General features: G+C 41.0%; 1 protein-coding gene across 2 annotated transcripts in view; it reads right to left on the minus strand.

Annotated features, from left to right (window-relative positions):
* FANCC (FA complementation group C) overlaps window positions 1-23410 on the minus strand; it is a 234682-nt gene that overhangs the window by 143629 nt on the left and 67643 nt on the right. For both annotated transcript variants that reach the window (XR_004249867.2, XM_032164588.2), the window contains exons 2-4: window positions 22268-22510; window positions 20578-20662; window positions 13545-13639 (exon numbers count right to left, since the gene is read on the minus strand). Coding sequence is in view for 1 of the 2 variants with exons in the window: in XM_032164588.2 (XP_032020479.1) it covers window positions 13545-13639; window positions 20578-20662; window positions 22268-22432 (345 nt within the window). In the remaining variant the exon portion in view is untranslated. The remainder of the gene's footprint in view (window positions 1-13544; window positions 13640-20577; window positions 20663-22267; window positions 22511-23410) is intronic.

The following is a 23410-nucleotide window of genomic DNA, read 5'->3' on the forward strand; positions in this document are numbered from 1 at the left end:
CCAGCCTATGACATCATCTCTCAACCCACTCTCTCTCCTCTCTAAGAGAACTGATCTAGTTTGTCAGTTCGGGAGAGAAAATTTAAAATGCCCCGCCCCGCATAGGTCCTTCTTCCTTCGTCTTTCCAACTTGCCTTGCCTGCAGAAAGGATGCGTCCTGGCCTACTGCTGCACCATACTGGGCCAGGCAGGCTCAGTCCCAGCCAGGTAGGCCTCTGGGGGCTCAGCTCACCAGTGCCTGGAGGATTTATCTACAAAATCCAGAGGAGCCAACTGAACCACAGACACAAGCTACATTCTTGAATCTGTTTAGGTGTAAAGGAACTATCCAATTGCCTGCCTCTGGTATCTTATTCTCAACTAGTTCCTAAGACAGGAGACGACTGACGGAAGTGTTATTAGTCTCCTAAAACCTAACGCAATCCTCCACTGCTCCACTCCCACTTCTCCAACATCTCAACCTGCCAATTCCTGCCCTCCTGCACTGTGCTGAACGTATTTTCAACAAAGAAGCCACCATTTGATTTATATTTACATATGTGTCCCCCAGCCCCCATTTAAACCCTTTCAATTAAAAGTTTTGCCTTCCAAGTTAAGTGAATTCTTTACTATGGGCCAAGTGGCCCATTGGGATCAGGCCCTATCTAAACCTTCTTGAGTACCTAACATTTGATCACTGAGATGGCCATTCTTCTTATCATTAGCAAGAAGAACGTTTCTAGCTATCTCTCTACCTACACCTCAAATCACTTCCAGGTCTCCTAGTACCACACAGGCCCTCAGCCTCTGTTCACTTGGGGCCTTGTTCTTCATGTTGCACTCAACTGTTACCCTCTGGAAGCCTCTTAACCACCCCTGCAACCTCTCTGCACTCCTCCAATGAAGTGTCTCTCCCTTCCCTCTGGCTACCTCAGTGCCTTCTGCATGCTGTTCCACCCCTTCACTTGGTAAAATGCAATAAAATCACCAGATCCTCAAAGGCAAGACCTTTCCATCCCCAACACCTGCTTGTACACAGTAGGCACTCAGGATACAATTGTGGAATAAATGAGGGATGGAGGATGAAGAAAAGATAGGAGGGGTGCCAGGGAGGAAGCAGGGGCATGCGGAGCATGACAGGTGCCACATTACAACACTCTTGCAGCTCTATTGCCTCACACCACTAATTTATAAACAAACTCACAGTCCTCCAAAATGCGTCCCAAACTATTTTTCTAACCTTAATTTTAACTTCTCCCTCTAGGTACCTCATTCTCCAGCCTAACTGGAGTAATCACTATTTCTTGGCCATGGTCAACTTTGTCCACTCTCTTCTCTCCATGTGGAGGTCCCTCTCCTCATCCCACCACATTTTGCCACAAAAATTCCTATTCATTTCTTTACTGATTCAGCAAATAATCACTGAATGCTTACTGTGTGCCAGGCACTATCCTAGTCTGTACAACAAGGTCTCTGCGCTCATGGAACATGTAACTTATTTGGGAGGTAATGGGGAGACAGAAAAAAACCTAGCATGTCAGGAGCTGACCAGCACTAAGACTGTGTGCAAGCAAAGAGAGTGAGGGTCTAGCCCAGGATGATGAAGCAGGCCTCCATGAGGAGGTGACAACCAGTAGTGACCCAAGCGGTACCCAGAGGAGCCGTGCTGTTCTCGGAGAGAGGCAGTGAAGGCAGATGCTTAAACCCCTAAACCCCAGGAAGGAGTTGCTGGGCACACATGGGGAACAGTGAGGAGGCCACTGCAGCTGAGAGAAGTGACAATATGAGAGAAAATCAGTAACACCCCACAGCCAGGTCACAGAGGGCCTCATGAGCCAAGCATGGACTTTGCATTTCACTTTGAATAAGACAGGAACCTACCCAAGGCTTCTGAACAGAGACACTTAAAAAGATCCTTCTGGGCTGGGCGCAGTGGCTCACACCTGTAATCCCAACACTTTGGGAGGCCAAGGCAGGTGGATCACCTGAGGTCAGGAGTTCAAGACCAGCCTGGTCAACATGGCAAAACCCCATTTCTACTAAAAATGCAAAAATTAGCTGGGTGTGGTGGCAGGCGCCTGTAATCCCAGCTACTTGGGAGGCTGAGGCAGGAGAATCGCTTGAATATGGGAGGTGGTGGTTGCAGTTCGCTGAGATTGCACCACTGCACTTCAGCCTGGGCGACAGGGTGAGATTCCGTCTCAAAAAAAAAAAAAAAAAATCCTTCTGGTTGAGACTCTAGGAGAGCACGCACAAAGATACTGCAATGTTCCTGGAGAGGGTAACAGTGGCGTGGATGGGGGTAGAAGCAGTGAGGCTGGTAGGAAGTGGTCAGATTCTGGACATGTGTCACAGATAAAATCAACAGACTGGATGGACTGATAGACTGAAGGTGAAATGGGAGAGTAAGAGCAGCCAAGGATGATGCCAGGGCTTTTGACCTGAGGAAACAGGAAGAATGAGGCTGCTTTTTAACTGAGTTAAGGAAGCCTGGAGGGGGAATAAAGTTTTGGGGGAAAGATCAGGAATTAATCTGGAACATGTTTAGTTTGAGATACTCATGGTCACCCAAGTGGAGATGTCACACCAGGTTCGACCTGGAGATGTGGACTTAGGACCTGTCAGTGCTTGTGTGCACACATGTACACACACACACACACACTTTATAATTCTTTCATGGCTCTTTCCAGTGATCTTGTAACAGATCACTTCAAAATAAAACAAAATTCTGGGTAGTCTCACCTTTTAGAAAAAGAGAAGGGAAAAAATTCTGAATTATTGAAATTTAAATAATTTTATCCATTCAGTAGTTTTTTATTTTGTGCCTGGTATGAGTTATAACACAAAACAAAAAAGAACATGAACAAAAAGATATGGCCCAATTCTGTGGAATGTAATGTCTGAAAAGCTGACAAATCCTCTTTAAATGGTTGCTTAATTATTTCAGTAAAAAAAATTTTTTTTTAAGTTTGCCATTCAGAAATCAATGCAGGTATTTCTTTAAAGCCACAATGAAGACTCAGCCCCGTGCCATCCCCAGCAGTTCCAGCCTAGTGAAAGAGGTCTGTCTGAGGAGCCAGGGTTCTGTGTGGTGCAGTGCGGCTGCAGTGTAGTCACACCACCACCTGGAGTGCAATCTAACTGTTCTTCATAACAGTGAGTGGTTTCCAGAGCTCAAGGTTCGTTTCAGGGGTGAGAAATCTTTGGAAGCACATACCTTGCTTTCTATGTCGCATCTGGCCCATGGATGAATAAAGAACCACAGTTTCCAAATGCAAAATTATTTAACCTTATTGTGTCCGGAATTTATTCCTTCTTGTGGGTTCTCAGTCTCGCTGACTTCAAGAATGAAGCCGTGGACTCTCGCAGTGAGTGTTACAGTTCTTAAAGATGGTGTGTCCAGAGTTTGTTCCTTCAGATGTTCAGATGTGTCTAGAGTTTCTTCCTTACGGTGGGTTCGTGGTCTCTCTGATTTCAGGAGTGAAGCCGCAGACCTTCGCAGTGAGTGTTACAGCTCATAAAGGTAGTGTGGACCCAAAGAGTGAGCAGCAGCAAGATTTATTGTGAAGAGCAAAAGAACAAAGCTTCCACAGTGTGGAAGGGGACCCGAGCTGGTTGCCGCTGCTGGCTGGGGTGGCCAGCTTTTATTCCCTTATTTGGTCCTGCTCACATCCTGCTAATTAGTCCATTTTACAGAGCGCTGATTGGTCCATTTTACAGAGTGCTGATTGGTCCATTTTTACAGAGTGCTGATTGGTGCATTTACAATCCTTTAGCTAGACACACAGTGCTGATTGGTGTGTTTTTACAGAGTGCTTATTGGTGCATTTACAATCCTTTGGCTAGACACAGAGTGCTCATTGGTGCGTTTTTACAGAGTGCTGATTGGTGTGTTTAAAATCCTTTAGCTATATACAGAGTGCTGATTGGTGCATTTACAATCCTCTAGCTAGACAGAAAAGTTCTCCACGTCCCCACTTGACCTAGGAAGTCCAACTGGCTTCACCTCTCATTATCAGATTTCTTTTTGTAACTTCACTCCATTTTACCAATCTGATCTTGCATTAGGTTCAATTTCAAGTATGAACCTTTGAATTCCACTGTCATACCAAATATTATTTTAGACCATGAGTTTATCCTTCTGTTTTACTTTTCTGAGATCTACATGCAATATTTGCAGAAAGTAAAAACCAAGTCCATAAAATATCTAAACTATGTTGCTTTTTCAATGGTGGTTGCAAACACGTTTCCTAAAAATGATACATCAAGGTCATACTGAGACAGCCAGGTGACGGGGTCCCTGGAGAAACTCTAACCAGCCTGCCCACTGACTGAGGTGGAGCCTCAGGAAGTTCACAACATTTGCAGCAGGGAGGCGCCTGGCCCCTCCTCTTCCTGTGAGGAACCTAGGATTCGAATGGCAGGCGGGAAGCACTTCAGCAGGAACTCTGGCCTAGCGAGAGCCCCCGTCTCCCCGTTTTCTTCCTTTTCACCCAATAAAACCCAGTCTCACTCACCATTCAAATTGACTACAAGCCTGAATTTTCATGGCCATGGGATAAAGAACCCTGTCCTTAGCTGAACTAGGGAAAAGTCCTGCAACAATCCTATATTTGAAAGTTCCAAGTGTGAAGAACAGAGTTCGTGATTAACCTAAAGAGGAATTCTTATGAGGGTGCAAATCAAAGAGAGGGATATTTTAAAAAGAAACTGATATACCAGTCCTTTATTATTTGGTAAGTTATAACATGGAATAAAGGTATTACTTGAAGGCCACTCTCTTTTGCCAAGGTCTTGTGGTGACCTCCAATTACTGGGTTTATGCCATTTCAGCCACCATGGAAATGAGTGTAAGCTGACTGACTGTGTTAGTCCATTCTCGCATTGCTATAAAGAAATACCTGAGACTGAGTGATGGAGGCAATGAATAATTTATAAAGTAATTATAAAGAAAAGAGCTTCAACTGGCTCGTGGTTCTGCAGGCTTACAGGAAGCACTGCAGCATCTGCTTGGCTTCTGGGGAAGCCTCAGGAAACTTATAATCATGGTGAAAGGTGAAGGGGGAGCAGGCATGTCATGCAGCCAGAGCAGCAAGATAAACAAGGGAGGTGCCACACACTTTTCAACAACTGGACCTCGCAAGAACTATCATGAAGACAGTACCAGGGGGATGGTGCTAAACCATTCATGAGAAACCATCCTCATGATACAATCACCTCCCACCAAGCCCCACTCACCCTCAACATTGGAGATTACAATTCAACATGAGTTTTGGGTGGGGACACAGATCCAAACCATATCAGCGACAAACTTATATATTATGAACTCACTTCAGGATTGTGCAAAGGAGTAAAATTAACTGAGACTGGGAAGAAGGATGCCTTCTTGAATGCATATATCTTCTACAATGAATGACAGTGAAAAAAACAAATACAAATTAGAGCAATTTTTAAGAAACTGAAAGCACTTTATTAAATTCACTATTTATTCATAACATCCTTGAATAAATAAGATGTCTTTCTTGCAATTGTGTCCATGTGTCCCTGAGTTTCAAAAACCTTCAAAGAAATGTTTTTTTTTTTTATGCCACAAACAATGTTATCTCAAAACGCTCTTGGCTTTTAGTAACAAAATCCTGAACCAAACAGCTCAAATAGAAAAGGAAAGAAATTCGAGCATTTATACCTGGGAAAGACTTGATCCAGGGTCCACACAATGTGAATATGACCTGTTTTCTCTTGCTCTTTTTCTCAGCTATGTTTTGTCAGGACTAACTCCATTTCCAGAGACGCTCTGATCTCACGGTTCCACATGACCAAAAGCAACTTCAGGGATTATGTGCTACTTAATTCATGTTCATCAGGAAAGATACAATCCACTTCCCAATCTTGCAAACAAATGTTACAGCCCTGAATCTCATCAGCCTTTACGGGGCTCATCTTGACCAACCAGTGTGGCCAGGGGAACAGAGAAGCTGTGTTGGTTAAGCCAGGTAGGACCCACTCCAGGAGCCACAAAAGATACCTCTCACCCAGAATGAATCATGCACAGCTAGGAAATTCAGGGTACTATTAAGAAGGTGGGAAAGGAGGGGAGATGGATACTGGAAAAGCAATGAATAAATATCCTCTATACAGGCAAATACAAAAATTCAATTATCAATTAATCTTAAAAAAAAAAAAAAAACCTGAGGTTGTAGAAAGTCAAGCAAATAGAACGCAGGTAGGAAAAAATATCAGTAATGTGTTTGTTACTTAAAAGTAATAAAAATAATAGATGGAGCTGTGGAAGAGGAATCACTAACATCCGTGGCCTCATCTCTGAATTTCACCTTGCCTCTGCTATTTTTCACTAATCCCTTATTTTCCCTTTTAAATTGCCATTCAAACTTGAACAATAATTATTTCCCTAGGTTTCCATATCTCAGCCAGGCCAGGCTAGTAAGAGTATAAAACCATTCCAAGGAGAGGAAAGAAAATTTCTGCCAAGTACAAATCTGTGCATAGGTTTGGCATGTCTGGAGCTAGTGCAGCAAGATGCTAGGATCTGGAAAGATCAGGGAGTGGCCTTCATGATATGTGGATGCAAAAATGGAAAATGGAAAGGTATTAGGGTTGAGAAAAGATGAAGAGAAGCTGCATATACCAAGGTAGAATGTGTATTTTATCAAAATTTATTACTGGTTAATAAAGTTGGGGTGAGTACTCCAAGTAGTGCACAAGATAGTCCACTGAGATGTGAAAACAACATTAGAATGCTTATATGTAAGAAGAAATCAAGCTTTATTAATATTTCACAAATGTACTCACACTACGACCTTAGCCAGTCTAGATGTTATAGATGGTCATGTGTCACAAGTAGTCCCAGTGGGACCCTGAGGGAAGGGTGGGGATTCTACCTCACAGAGGGCTGGCAGGAGCCCTTCGGTTCCCACTTCCTCTCAGGATATGCATTATGGTCTCCATGCGACCAGTAAGGAAGGTCTGCTGATTATGCTGTCTAACTAAAGGAACCATCAGATGGACACCTGGCTTCAAAGGATCCCTGCAAAGAAGTCAGAGATTAAAAATACTACTATGAATGCAACCTAAGAGAACTGGGAAATGGTAGCACAGACACTTTTGCAAGTGAATCATCAGCCTCATTAAAAGGTTATGCTAATTAAAAGTTGGCAAAAATGTTTCAAAGTTATCAGGAAGATTATCTGAAAAAATAAATGCGTACAACTTGTCATTCATTCATATCATATATTCATTAATTTATTCAAAAATTTATACTGTGCCAGGTACTGTTCAATTTGCTAATAGTAAACAAAACTGAGAAAAACCAATTTTGCCTTCGAGGATAGTGGCCATTGAGATTCTCACCAAATTGAATAATTACAATGCCAATCAAAATGCCAACAAGTTATTTTGTGTTTTAGTGAAACCTGACACACACATCCTAAAATTTATTTAACAGTTAATGCTAAGTTCCAATATTAGCCAAGGCTGTCTTGATAAAGAACAAGATGGAAGAACTTCCTCCTGAATAGCAAGATACTTACAAGGCCATATTAATGATGACAATGTGGAACTGGCATAAAGATAGTATATTTGTCAGAGTTCTCCAGAGAAACTGAACCAATGAGATAGACACACACACACACACACACACACACACACACACACACACACATAGGGATTTATTATAAGGAATCAGCTAACACCATTACAGTAGCCAGCAAGTCAGAGACATAAGAGAGCCAATGCCCGGATAACCAGAAGAGTCACTGGTATAGTTTCAGTCAGAAGGCCAGCAGGCTTTAGACCCAGGAAGAGGTGACGTTTCAGTCTGAGTGTGAAAGCAGGAAAAAGGACAATGTCTCAGTTTAAAAGCTTTCAGGCAGGAGGACTTCTCTCTTACTCAGGGGAGCGTCAGCCTTCTTTTCTAGTCAGGTCTCTCACTGACTGGATAGGGCCCACCCATATTAGGATGGGCAATCTGCTTTACTCAGTCAACTAATTTAAATGTTAATCTCACCCCAAGACACCCTCACAGAAACACACAGAATAATGTTACCAGGACCTTGTGTCCAGTCAAGTTGATACTAAGATTAATACCACAAATAAACAACAAAACCAATGAAGAGATGCAGGATCACACCTGTGCACCCAAAGGCACCTGATACGTGACAAAGGTGGCACCACGGATCAGTGGGAAATGCACTTGATGCATGATGAAGGTGGCACCACAGATCAGTGGGAAATGCACCCAAAGGCACCTGATGCATGACGAAGGTAGCACCACAGATCATGATTTTCAATAACGGTGTCAGGCAATGGGACATCAACGTGGAAATAAGATGAAAATGGACTACTTATTACCTTACACCACACCATAAAAGTTACAGGTGGATCACAGACTTACATGGGAAAAGGAAACCAACATGCTTTTAGAAGATAATATGGAAGATCTTTATGACCTTGGACTGCAGAAAAATTTCTTAAATAAGGCACAAAGTGGCCAGGCACAGTGGCTCACACTTGTAATCCCAGCACTTTGGGAGGCTGAGGCGGGCGGATCACCTGAGGTCGGGAGTGTGAGACCAGCCTGACCAACATGGAGAAACCCCATCTCTACTAAAAATACAAAATTAGCTGGGTGTGGTGGCACATGCCTGTAATCCGAGCTACTCGGGAGGCTGAGGCAGGAGAATCGCTTGAACCCAGGAGGCGGAGGCTGCAGTGGGCCAAGATTAAGCCATTGCACTCCAGCCTGGGCAACACGAGTGAAACTCCACTTCAAAAAAAAAAAAAAAATGGCAACAAGAGGCACATGGGGGGCAGGGACAGCCAGGAGCAGTCAATGTTCTGTTCTATTTCCTTGGGTGGTGATTACAAGGATCTGTCACAATTTATTAAGCCTGGCATTTATGTTTTGTGTAAGTCTGTTAGATTTTTTAATTTAAAAGTTTTTTTTTGAAAAAAGAAAAAAAAAAAGAAAGTAGAGGACAGACGCTATCTGGATATTGTTTAGTATTGCATTTCGAAAGAGAATACAGATAGAATACAAAACCTTTTGATCTCTGTTCCTGGTACCCTGTTGTGTGTTTGTTTTTTTTCCTATCGGAATAAAAAAAATAATAGTGGTATGGTTTTGCCAGAGAAGACAGGCATCCTTTTACATTTGGCAGGCCCTGGAAACCTTCCCCATCTATTGTAGCATCTGAGAACAGACTGTCTTTCTAGGTCCAGTGCTGTATCCTCAGCCTCTATAGTTGTGCCTGGCAAACAGTAGGTGCTCAAAAAGTATCTGTTCAGTGGATTTACCAGTAAAACTACGCTTTTCAAGACCACATATTCCTGAAATACGTGAAAGAGTCCCGGAACTTTGTCTCTGAACTGTAAGAAGAGCTGTTCAGGCGGTGCTCTATGATGGCACATTCAAGGTTGTCAGTAAAACTCCAAAACATTTTATCAATGTGTTTCCAATATAACACATGCTAACATGTCAAGTGTCAAACAGAATTATTTCTTCTCTGTGCTAAAAATACAACTCAGTCTATCATTTTCAAATTAATTAATTAATTTGAATGTTTACTGAATTTTGTAATTTACTGTAGAAATTCTTAGTTTTCGATTGAGAGTATTTCAGTTATACTTGTAATGCTCCAATAACACAGAATGATCCAAGATTTTATTACCACAATTAGAACATCCTAGCACATGGTAGGCCCTAATACATGCTTGCTGAATGAATTAGCAGACATTAAAATATGGCTGTTTTATCACTTTCACAAGGATATTGAATGACAAGGTACACATCTTTAATATGTACTATGTCACTCTAAAACCTCCATGAAGAAAATATCATCTCTAAGATAAAATCAAGTATACCCGAGATGTGAACTGATTTATAAACCAACCTATAGACTATCTTCTATCTTGCTACATTTATAGCCAACATGAGATTATGTATGTACTGACTGATGATGGGCAATGTAATTAGCTTTAGAGTTGTTGAGTTAAATAATTAATATGTTAATAAATTGTTAAGAGTTAAATCATTAATATGTTCCTAGACATCTTTTTATCGGTTCATGTTATTTAGCTCAGGCTTGCTTGGTAACTGAGGAGGGAAACTGTTTTCCCAACCTCCCACGTCCTCACCTGTTCCCTACCTGCATATTCATCTCAATGTAAAGCATGTTTGGGACTTGCTCAATTCAGCCAACCCCACCCTAGTTTGGCTATCACCCCCTTCATTGCCAAAGTTCTCCCTCCTTTACTGCCAAGTTTCTTGAAAGAGTGAAGTTTATCATCTCTGCTTCCTCACCTGCCCAACATTCCTCAATCTGGAGCAATCTGGCTATTTCCCTCTACCTCTCACTAAACCTCTCCTCACCAAGTCTTTGCTCACAGTGGCTAAATCCAAGTAGCGTTTCTTGATCCTTCTGCTGTATGCTCCACAGCTGCCCTGTCCAACACGGCGGCCGCCTGCCAGATGTGGCTGCAGAGCACTGCCATGCAGTAAGCACCAGGAAATAACTGAACTTTGTATTTAATTTTAATTCAATTTTAATTTAAACACCGATACTTGATTCAGTTATAAAATTCCTTGGAACAACTTGGGTATGTGAATCTACTTTTTCAACCCTACATTTTATAAAATCTAAATACAGATCAAGAATTTCCAAAGAAAATTTAACGTCTGAATGAAGATACAACACGTAGATATGTTAGTGTAACATACACACTGGATTTCAAAGATACATCATGAAAAAGATTATAAATAATCTCAGTAATCTTAATATTGATTAAATGTTGAAATGATGGTATCTGGCATATACTGAATTAGGTGAAATATCTTCTTAAAATTAATTTTAACTATTTCTTTTTATGCTTTTTAAAGCAGCACCTGGAAAGTTTACCATTATCTATGCAGCATGTATTTTATTCCTACTGGACAGCACTGCTCTATGGTATTAGATATGAATGAGCACTCATTCTCTGTTGCTTCTCTCCTTCTATTTCTTGGACCCCTCCTTGCATTCTGTAGCATCAATCATTCTTCCACTTCCCCTTAAGGTCAGTGTCTCCCCAAGGCTCTCTCTAGTTCCCCTGGGCCCCTACCCCAGCACTCACTGGGAGCGGACCTCACCTCACCTAAGGCTTCCACTATTCCCACAGGTGGCTGACTTTCAACCCTCTGCCAGCAAATCAGCTTGCTCTCCTGAGAATGGGATATTCACCTGCTCTCTGTACATTTCCAGCTATGCCTAAGTGTATCGACATTTAATCTGCCATTATACCTTCTGGGTATTTACCTTATTAATATCTTATAAAGCAGGCCCCCTTCTCCATTTCTTTGAGGCCCTCACAATTTCTCAACTTATCACTACAATAGCTTCCAACATCTATCCTTGCCCTCTTCTCAACCAACTTCCTTTTGCTGTTAGTCTCTAAAACTCACACGGGCTACATGATTTCTCTGGCTTTTTTTTTTCCTTTTTTTGAGACAGAGTCTCACTCTCTCACCCAGGCTGGAGTGCAGTGGCATGATATCAGCTCACTGCAACCTCTGCCTCCCAGGTTCAAGCGATTTTTCTGCCTCAGTCTCCCTAGTAGCTGGGAGTACAGGCACGTGCCACCATGCCTGGCTAATTTTTTGTATTTTTAGTAGAGACAAGGTTTCACCATGTTAGCCAGGACGGGTTTGATCTCCTGACGTCACGATCTGCCCACCCTGGCCTCCCAAAGTGCTGGGGCATGAGCCACCGCGCCCAGGCATGATTTCTCTGTTTAAATACTCTGGTGGCTACCCTACTGCATTCAAGATAAAAACCTTCTATAGTCATATGCAAAGACCGTGCTTGCTGGTCTCTCTGGCTTCATGCTTCATCACCAACTCCACAAAACCCCAAGTTCCAGGTACACCTAAGCACCCACAGTTCCCTGAATATGTTTGCTTTCTCACCAACATACTTTGCATAGTCTGCTTCTGCTGACAGGAATATTTTCCCTAATTCTATCCTTGCTCTCCTAGCTGTCCTTCAGAATTCAATTAACATGTCACCTGCCCCAGGAAATGTCTCCAAACCCCCATGTCAGAGCAAGTGTCCCCCTCTACATCAGCATCACACCTAAACACAGCTCTAGCAATAACTCAACCACGCTGTCCTGGAGTGACCTGGTTACCAGTCTGGGAATTCCCCAAGGGCACAGATTAAGTGTTTTAACTCCCTGAACTATACTTAATAAGTAGCTACTAATAAGTAGATATAGTATTAAACAAGAAAAACACAGAATAAAATGTGAGGCCAGAAATTTTTAAACAGGCTAATAAAGTCATGAGTTAAATGAAGAAAGTTAACCCAGTCACTCTAAAAACACTTCATTAGATGGCCTACTTCAGGACTCAGTGAGCTATCTAATACAAAATTACATGCTAAATATTCATTAAAATATCAAATACTCAATAAGGGCAACAATTAAAAAAATTAAGGACTAAATGTGTTATTTTGTTTCTTCGGCCTTGTTACACATTCTTTCTTCCCTAATTCTACTTATCCATTCCTTTCTTCAGTTCCTTACATTAATTTTCCTTCCAATTAAAGTTTGTATTCTTTCCTTCCATTGCCCAATCCCTCTCACTCCCTTCTATTCTTTCAAACAGAAAAATATAAATACTGTCTTCATCATCTGTTGGCAATTTTGTCTAAAACAGAAATCGTAAAAAGCAGTGAATGTAACGATATCACCAGTCAGACTGATAGACAAAACCATATGCACTAATCTGGTTGGATGATTTCATAATACTAAGCAGCTGATCTGAACCACATGCATACTAAGTGGAGTCTGACAGGCATCAGCCAGTCCTGGGGTTGCTGCAGCAAGGCAGTGCGGGGAACAGAAAAGAACAGCCAATGCGCTGCTGGTGAGGGCAGCTGCAGCCCAGCCTCACCACATCTCCACCTTATGCCTGCCCTTGAGGAGAAAGCAGAAGCAGACAGGAAAATCTAGGAAGCTGTCAGCTATCTGGACTAGCACAGTAGGTAGCCAACTGGAAAGTGTGAGCGAGCAGCAGAGGCCGCACAGCACCAAGATCCAGTCTGTGCATATGCTGGCCCAGGCACCAACTTCGGGGACACAAAATAAAGAGTGCTGCTCCCGCTGCACTGCTGAATTTTCATTTTACTATAAAACAGATTTTGAGAGAGGCACGGAAGCATGTGGAGAGGAATTTAAACCAGGTTGGTAGGGAAAAGCAATTTTTTGAAGGATAGCAATTGCTAGAGTGAAATGGAATACATTATTTTAATCACCTGAAAGAAACTTTTCAAAACCACTCAACATTAGGTCTTCACCCTAAGGACTGATATCTTCTGGAATTCACAGTCAAGCAAAATTGAAATCTCATGAAAATCTTTTTACTCAGCAAGATAGTGTAACAGTGAAGGGTATGTTTGAAAAAGTTTCTAAAATATCATAGAACTGGATCCCCCCCCCAAAATTTTTTTAAGCAGCACTTTTAAATAATTGATTTAATTCAAAGAAGTGCAGAGCAAGATTTACTCTCTTACCTGTATCCAGGAGTTAAGTTTTGATTGTCCAGAATTCTGTGGTTCTTTGTTAATTAGACAACATAAGCACCATATTAGAATTTTTTGGCTTTCATCTGCAAAAAGGAAAACTTAATAAGTTTTATCAAGCAGAAAAAATCATTAATATAAAAACATTTTAAACATTATATTTAGGAAAACCTCAAACTACTAAGTTCACAGAACAAGTATCCCTGAATGTAACATTTGCTTTCTCACCATCACGCTTTGCACGTTCTCTTTCTGCTGACAGGAATATTTTCCCTCACTCTATCTTTGCTCTCCTAGCTGTCCTTCAGAATTCCCTAAACTTAACTTTGTGGGGTTTTGTCCTTCTTGTGGCCTTGGGATCACTTAACTCTTGTGTGGTCAATTTCCTTTCCGTAACAGTATCAATTTTTAAAGCCAAACGAGAATGATGGAAAGAACTAAGAGAACTAGGCTTTTCTCATGATCAGTTTTCTCACATTTCAAACGGTTAGTAATTTCGACCTTTCTAAGGCAACTTAATGGTTATAGGCAGTTGGTAGCCAATATTTCTGATTTAATCTTTTAATTTTTTAATTTGCCAAAATATCTCCACTTGTTAAAAAGAAATTTAATAGAAAGGATTGTTTTAAAATATATTTTTAGTACCAAGTGCTTTGGATAAAATAGAAGTCTCTTACATGTTCTTTTACTCTAAAATATAAATTCTTTAAAATATAAAACTTTACCAAACATGCAATGAAAATCTGAACTTTGACATCTTACATTTTGCAGGAACATCTACTTGATGAGCTACTTTCTTTTTCCTTTTGTGGTGACTGAGTCTATTCCAGCTGAAGATTTTATAACACAATTAAGAAACAAAAATGAGGCCTAGAAACTGAAAATGTCAGTACTCAAGCTAGGGCAAAACAACTTCAGACTGGCCGGGCGCGGTGGCTCACGCTTGTAATCCCAGCACTTTGGGAGGCCGAGGCGGGCGGATCACGAGGTCAGGAGATCAAGACCACAGTGAAACCCCGTCTCTACTAAAAATACAAAAAAATTAGCCGGGCGTGGTGGCGTGCGCCTGTAGTCCCAGCTACTCGGAGAGGCTGAGGCAGGAGAATGACGTGAACCCGGGAGGCAGAGCTTGCAGTGAGCCGAGATTGCGCCACTGCACTCCAGCCTGGGTGACAGAGCGAGACTCCGTCTCAAAAAAAAAAAAAAAAAAAAAAAAAAAAACAACTTCAGACTTTACAAGGCCATGGAGGTGAGGCTAAGACAGCCGGTGCCTGGAATCAGTACTCTCTACCGCCTCATCTTCTGCAATCTAATAAACCCAATCTTTCTCTTTTTTTTTTGAGACAGGGTCTCGCTCTGTCACCCAGGCTGGAGTGCAGTGGCATGATCTCAGCTCAATGAAACATCCACCTCCCGGGCTCAAGTGATTCTCCCACCTCAGCCTCCTGAGTAGCTGGGACCACAGGTGTGTGCCACCACACCCGGATAATTTTTTAATTTTTTATAGAGACCAGATCTCACCATGTCACCCAGGCTGGTCTCCGACTCCTGAGCTCAAGTGATCCTCCTGCCATGGCCATCCTGCTGGGATCACAGGCATGAGCCACCGTGCCTGGCCAAAACCCAGCATTTCTAAGGACTTCATTAACAAAGAAATAAGAACGATACCAACTCTAGTAAGCGACTTCGTATTTTTATCCACAAACTAAATAATGCTAACAGTAATTTTTAAACCCATTTTTTTCCCTGTGAACATACATAGCTTATGCTTTTCCAATAACTAACATCTCTGAAAAAACTTTATCAGGGGTTATTCTGAGGCCATTCATTTTTTCCCCCTAGCTTTTATGAGCTCAAATAAAGCGTTATAAAGCACTGGCTTGCCTGAGATCAGTTCAAGAGTCATATAATTTAACCACTAAAGATCCTAGGATTCTTCAGGTTTAACCAATGCCACTAATTAAAAATGTGACTGTTATGCTTCCCATAGTTTAAATATTAGAAGAAATTCTACCTAGCTTCATGTAGTAAGCGTGACAGATGCACCCAATGACATCCTTACACATGCAGGTTGTTAAAAAGAATGTAATCTGATGGAGAGCATTTCCAGAAACCAGATATTCACCATCAAAAAAAAAAAAAAAAGAAAGGAAATGTCAGTTTATGAAGCTTAAATCTAAAAGAATACCCAAAACTGGGAGTTTCCCCAGGTGTTGAGTGATTATGCAAACTTAGTTCAAAAAGTATATTATTTTTTATTTTTCTCCCAAAAAATAAAAAAAGAGAAGGAGCCAGAGAAACTTCCACCCAACCTTTAGGAGGTGACTTTCCGTGCCCAGAGTCAATGCACTGAAATGCACTGCTAATGAGCTTACAGTTTGCTTTGCTTAGGCAATTTACAAACATGAGCCATGGATTGTTATTCACAAGTGCCACCAGCACTCACTCCAGGGGCTGGCATCTGTCAGGCTCCTCCCTGGAGGCCCTGAGCTCAGGCTGGAGCATCCCACAGGGCACGTTGAGTAAGATCGGAAACTGCCTGGGATTCACTGCAGGGACAGTCGCTGACAGCCCATCTTAGTGTAAATTTGGATTCTAAAACTGAGTGGGAAGGAAAGGAAGATAACAACATATACTTGCCATCTTGTATTTTATTTTTTGATATCTGGAATTGAAATTCCACATAAAAGCTAAAGCAATTCTTTAAACTTTAATTCTATAGTTTAAAAGTATGAATTTTTAAAACAATAAATATTCACTGTTTTAAGCTGCTAAGTTTGGCAGAAATTTGTTATACAGAAATAGTGAATAGTGAAGAAGAGAGGTAACAGCTGTCGTGCTTAATCATGAGGGCAGAGTTAGAAGCAATAGGATCAGAATTTCAGAAGGTGAAGGCAGTATTTGTATGCTGAGGACATCATCGAATAAAAAGGTGTTCTCTAACTTTCCATCATTATCTATTTCGTCTCTTCTCTTTTCAGTATCTTTTCATTTCTGAATCATCCCTCCTTCCTTATTACCCTTTTCTGATCCTATTCTCCATGAACACTACGTATGACTTACTTTTTTCCGTGATGAAAATTGTTTGCTTTTACTGTAATTAAAAAGCAATTTTGGGCCGGGTGCGGTGGCTCACACCTGTAATCCCAGCACTTTGGGAGGCTGAGGTGGGCGGATCACAAGGTCAGGAGATTGAGACCATCCTAGCTAACACGGTGAAACCCCGTCTCTACTAAAAATACAAAAAAAAAAAAAAAAGCTGGGCATGGTAGTGGGCACCTGTAGTCCCAGCTACTCGGGAGGCTGAGGCAGGAGAATGGCGTGAACCTAGGAAGCAGAGCTTGCAGTGAGCCAAGATCGCACCACTGCACTCCAGCCTGGGTGAAAGAGCGAGACTCTGTCTCAAAAAAAAAAAAAAAAAAGCAATTTTGATATTATAAAACCATAAGAAAAGATCCCTTCCAGGAAGAAAGTGCCCAACTAGTGAAACAACAGGGGTGACACAGGCAACATCTGACTGCTAATGGAGTTTCATGCCGTTCAGCCACCTCTGTGAGCTCAGAGCCAGGGCATACCTCAACAGGAAACTGAAATTTATGAGCAGTTCTAAAGGTAACACAAGCGTTGAGGCAGAAAGGGATGGAGAATTTGTTTCTGGTTGTCAGAGGGGCCAAGGTAATGCAGATAAGGTGCTAAGGAAAGATCATAGACAGATACAAGTTCAAGGACACCAGAATAAATCAGTCTGAACTCCTACTTTTACAAAGAAGAAATATGAGACCCCACGAGTTCAGATGCCCTGTCTTAGAGAATCACATCTTCAAGTTTGCCCCAGCAGGGGCTCTCCTGAGAAACCCCCCTTCCTCTCAGCAACTGCTACTCCCATTCAGAGAACCATCACATTGAGTCAGGCTGACCTGCTTAAGTATCTCTTTTTCCCTGACTGGAAGCTCCTAATGGGCAGAGACGGTGAGCCGCGTTTTCCTAAGGGCTGGCACACACACACAAAAAAACACTTTGTAGGCTGGGTGCGGTGGCCCACGCCTGTAATCCCAGCACTTTGGGAGGCCGAGGCGGGCAGATCATGAGGTCAGGAGATCGAGACCATCCTGGCTAACACGGTGAAACCCCATCTCTACTAAAAATACAAAAAATTAGCTGGACGTGGTGGTGGGTGCCTATAGTCCCAGCTACTCAGGAGGCTGAGGCAGGAGAATCCCTTGAACCCAGGAGATGGAGGTTGCAGTGAGCCGAGATCATGCCACTGCACTCCAGCCTGGGCAACAGAGCAAGACTTCGTCTCAAAAAAAAAAAAAAAAAACACTTGGTAAATACCTTCTGAATGAATATGTATGTGCAAGTGAAGCTGGCTAGTGGGAATGCCAAGACTGGAACACTTCAATCACGAGATGTGATCCAATACGGACAGAACATTACAGCAAGGTGGACTTTAAAGTCACATGAGGAGTGGGGTTCTGGCTCTTCTTAGTGTTGTATTCTAGGAAAAGCGACTTACTGACTCTAATCCATAATTATCTACCCTGCAACACTGTCATCAAGAATTAATTAGGTCCATTGTGTAGTCCAAAGAAAACAGTGCCCAGCTCAAAGTGAGCAATGCCTCTCACACAACATCATAAACCTCCCCATGTTTCTCACATTTCTGACCTGAGCATGTATTACATCCACCATGTACATTTAAAGGACGTAGTATTTCTTTCCTTCTAAAAAGCAATTAGTAAATCCGTGAAGCCCCTAACAATGGGGACTGCTTTTAAATGAAGGTCATTCAACAATTTTTCCTTTTTCCTGCCATCAATATTGGCCTAGATCAATGTTCTTCAAACTTCTGGTTAAGAAGCATCAAGGGTTATGAAATCCAGTCTCGGGTCATGAACACCATTCACTATGAACAGCATAGTGAACATGGACTGCACAGAATAATAATATAATAGTCCCTCTTTATCAATGGGGGAAATGTTCCAAGACCCTCAGGGGATGTCTGAAACTGAGAACAGTACCAAACCTTAAATACAGTGTTTTCTCCTATACACATACCTATGATAAAGTTTAACTTATAAACTAGGCACAGTAAGGGATTAACAATGACAACAATACAATAAATCAACTGTAACAATATAGTGTAGTACATAACTTTTATTACACTATATTGTTACTGTTGATTTATTGTATTGTTGTCATTGTTAATCCCTTAGGCCAGGCGCGGTGGCTCACACGTGTAATCCCAACACTTTGGGAGGCTGAGGCTGGCGAATCGCCTGAGGTCAGGAGTTTGAGACCAGCCTGGCCAACATGGTGAAACCCCATCTCTATTAAAAATGCAAAAATCAGCTGGGTGTGGTGGCAGGCACCTGTAATCCCAGCTACTTGGGAGGCTGAGGCAGGAGAATCGCTTGAACCCGGGAGGTGGAGGTTGCAGTGAGCCGAGATGGTGCCATTGCACTCCAGCCTGGGTGACAAGAGCAAAACTCTGTCTCAAAAAAAAAAAAAAAAAAAGTTAAGTAAATGTGATCTCTCCATTTCTCTCAAAATCTTATTGTACTATACTGTGAGTAACTGAAAGTGCAGAAAGTCAAAAGGGGGTGCCATTGTATGCATTCTTTCATGAGATGTGTTTCACTGTGTGTGTGTGCATATCCATGTGCATATGCGTATACACAATGTATTTCTGGTCAAAGATGTTTGAGAAACACTGACCTAACTGCAATAGATAAACCTAGGACAGGTAAGCGTGGCCCTGGGGGGCAAACACATTGCTGCCTCACTAGTTTTGCCATTTTGAATCAAGAACTTGAAGAAGTTTAGGGGTTGGGGGAAGAGGTGTAAGTGGGAAGGAGGAGGGACATACGAGGGTGGGGTGGAGTGAGGGAGGCTGAGTGTGTGGGCGTCCATGCACGCCTGCTCACAGGGCTAAACACGCATATTGTCCCTTTCCTGCCTAGTTTACGTCTCTTCCAATAATGACTATGACAACCTATAAATGGGAAACTGTATGATTCTTTAAAACATCAAAGGGGAATATTCATTTTATTTTGGGTTCCAATGTCATTATATTATGCAATTAGTCTTTGACTTTAAAAAATCTTAAAAGTAAATATTACATTAGCTAATAATACAGTCAATCCAAAGCAAACCTCAGCCATGCTCCTTGGGAGGCCCTAGGACAACAAAGAGAACTAAAACCATGGTTCCTGTTCTCGAGAGGCATGCTGTCTTCCAGGCATCAGACAGGGAAGTAAGTGTATTCAAGGCAGATGCTGGAGGCCATGGAGACACTCCCAGCAGCTCCTACCTCAGCCCAGTAAGGCTATTTCAAAGGAGAATGAGTGTGAAAGGAATCCTGACACAAAGTGCCTTCAGGCACTGTTAGTAACAGGACCTGGCTACCACCATGAGGTATAGCTGTGGAAGATGAAACAGGAAATGAGACTGGACAGCAGACAGGAGCTCAGTGAAGGAATACCTCCCCAAAGTGCCCCCACATTCATCTCCACCTTGGATAAAACCAAAATGGCACCCTTAAATAAAGTCAAAGCAGCCAATGTCAAAGGCAAAGTCACGGCAGGATTCACACTCTGAAGAATGACTTTACAACATGGGAAACAGCATGTGAGTTATGAAACCATGAAACAAAATTAACTTGGTATCATTAGTATAGCCATTTTATATTGAATTTAAAATGAAGTTATGAAAGTGATTACAGGCAAAAATAGATATTTAAATCATCTGGGAGTTTCTGTCCTCTAATACGAAGAGCTCTATTTTCCTGAAGATCTGCATGGGTGCATGCATGCGTGTGTGTGTGTGTTTATCTATACAAAACTACACACACATACATGGACAACAGTATAGGAAGCCATCTTTGTAATGGAACAATGAATACATTTGATAAGTTGTTCCATTAAAAAAAAAAAGCTAGGAGAAAGGTTCATAATGTAAGCCTCTGTGAAACAATGCAAAGATTAAAACAGCCATTTTAAGAGGACACGTTTTTGATTCTTACCATATGCTAAAATAAAAGGATTCCAACAAGCTTTTGCCAACAGTTGACCAATTGTGGGGAATCTCTCAATGATTGTATTAGAATCCTGTGAAAGAAAAATAAATTTTGGTCAGTAAAGGTATTATGCAACACAGAAAGACTGAACTGACATTATAGGTTGAGGGAGCGTGAATGCTTCTTGTTTAGTATACCATTTTTAAAAGTAAGCAAAAAAGAATTAGATAAGATCTTTAGGTAAGTAATTCAAATAAAGTTTAAAAAACAACCAACCACCTTACTTCATCCTTAAACGAGGTCACCAAACTAAGATGTATGACATAGGTAAAACCAATTGTGTTGCAAAATTAATTCTACTCATACTTAACAGTCAGTAAAGCCTACTTCATTTAAAAATAACAAAGACTGCTTAAGAGTTGAAAACACATTATTGGTGATTAATAACTATATAATCCCATATCTTTATCCTGGTTGTTTTATTCTAACATAAGAGAGGTTACGAACACAGCTCCAGTAAGACTATTTCAAAGAAGAAAATTTAAAGGGACGAGAACTCTGGAACTTGGAAAAAGAAACAAAAGCAGCCAAAGCATAAATGTATATATCTGTCTATTACTATTTTGATTACTGTATGGCAAATGACATCATACTTAGTCTGTAACAATCTAAACCCTGAAACAGAAAAAGGATCAACCAAATAGAAAACAGCTTAAGATTTAAAAACACACATGCATGCTATTGTACAACCAGACCTTTTTCCACTGGTTACCTTTCATAAAAGTTCAAAAATAAAAGCAAACTAGGATAACGTGCAGGTAAGCCGACACGATGGGCACTTTCTGCTACTGCAGCAAAACATCTCTCACATGTGTCCCAGCATCAAGGCTGGTCCTAGACTTTTTGGGACCACATAAAGGTCAAGTTACATATGTCTCATTAAAAAAAAATTTTAAAAATTAGCATTGGCTGTTCACACAGACTGTATCTTTCCTTATAGTTTCTAAAGACATATGAACTCACATTATCAATACAAATGATTCTTCAAATTTCCTACTTACTCTTTGATTAAGGGAAGAAAAGCTTAACACAAGAACACTTTGTTAAGTGACAATTTTGCTTTTCATTTTGAAATTAAATACAAAATACTAGCTCATAATATAACGACATGTGCTAAATCATAAAAATATCTATCATAATAAAACATGACATCAAAACGAAAATATATTAAATTTTGAAAATAATAAATTATATAATAGTAAAGATACTCAAAATCTTAATATTTATAAAAAGTATTACAAGAAGAGATCTTAATATTGATCATCTCTTAGGACAGCCCACTTGAGAAGAGGGTTGAGGAAGGGTTAAGCATGTAACAAATTCTCCAAGATTCAAGGGACACAAAGGCCTTCAAAAGAATCCCATTTACTACTTGACAACAAGCATGAAATCTTGATTATTTAAGAACAACTTGCTTGGTCAGTAAGTGTCATGTGACAATACAGCTACTCAAGAAGAAATTATAATAATATAATAAATCGAAGACTAGGAAACCAGCTCTTAATTTGTCTTCTTAATCCATCGGCACTTCAGTCAATACCACAAGTCCCAATTCTGGGTGGCATTCTGTCTTGGTGAAATCTGGTAGAGTCCCTGAAGTCAGAAAATAATTTCATTACTCTGGTCCACTACTTACCATCTCTTTCAAGGCTTCATACATCTTCCTCAGGAACTCCTGGAACTGAGCCAGGTGAAGACAGGTGTCTTGCTGGGTTTCCAAAGTGGAAGCCTGATCCCATACAGAAAGCTTCTGCATCCAAAACTGATAATCACAAGAAAGATCTACTGAATCTTGAGCCATCTTGGAAAAAGGGAAAAGGTGATGTCCCTTCACAGCAGCCTGTCCAGCACTGAAGGAAATGGTAGGCACACATTAAATCTGTAAAAAGGAAACAAATAGAAGCATTTCTAAAAGGCTCTTTTATCAGTGCCTTCACGGCCCATTGATGGGTGAAGGGGGGATTACAAAGAACTAAAATAGCATGGCTTCTATGCTGGAGTCATCTTTGAATTGTTATAAAATGTGTCATCCAGCTGGAGCTCCAATTTTTACCATCTGAACTTTTGATCATGATACTATCATTAGGCTAGAAGTCATTATACCTCCACAGGCACATGCTAATTATGCACAAAAAGCACAGCTGATAATACTTTATATCTTCTTTTTTAAGACTGAGTTATTTTTAAATGTTCTGAATATGAAGTTGACTTGAGCATTTTTATGTAATAGAAAATCAAAAACATCCATGAGTGTTTAATAATAGTCTGTGCCTAAGAAATGTTTTTGAAGTTCTTATGTCTTATATGAATTTCTGGCTTCTCATTTAGGTGTAAAAAAATCTCTATGCATTACTGTCTAATGAATTTTTTTCCCAGTTTCTCTTCATTTCTTAGAAAAAAGTAAAATAATTAATTTCACATGTAACAATTTAAGCAATCTTTTAACTAAAGATTGCTTTATATGCTTGATCTCACTTCATTCACACGAAGAAGCCATATTTTAGTAAAATAATAATACATTCCACTTACTGAGGAGGTATACTAGTCCCAGTGACAGTAGATAAAATCTCATAAGCCTGACTTCCTACCCCTGAAGGCCATGCTGAAAAGAACAATAGAGTTACACAGTGAGACTCAAGTGGAGCTGGCTCAGCGGCTCCAGGTGCCCCTCCCACCCCACACCCCTTCATGGCCCATAGAAGCCAGAAGCAGGAATCGCAGAGGAGGGAAGGCTGCCTCTCAACAGGTGCAGGCCTTCACAGGCTCTGACACTCCCCAG

The sequence above is a fragment of the Hylobates moloch genome, unplaced genomic scaffold, assembly GCF_009828535.3.
Source record: "Hylobates moloch isolate HMO894 unplaced genomic scaffold, HMol_V3 SCAFFOLD_10, whole genome shotgun sequence".
Taxonomy (NCBI): domain Eukaryota; kingdom Metazoa; phylum Chordata; class Mammalia; order Primates; family Hylobatidae; genus Hylobates; species Hylobates moloch.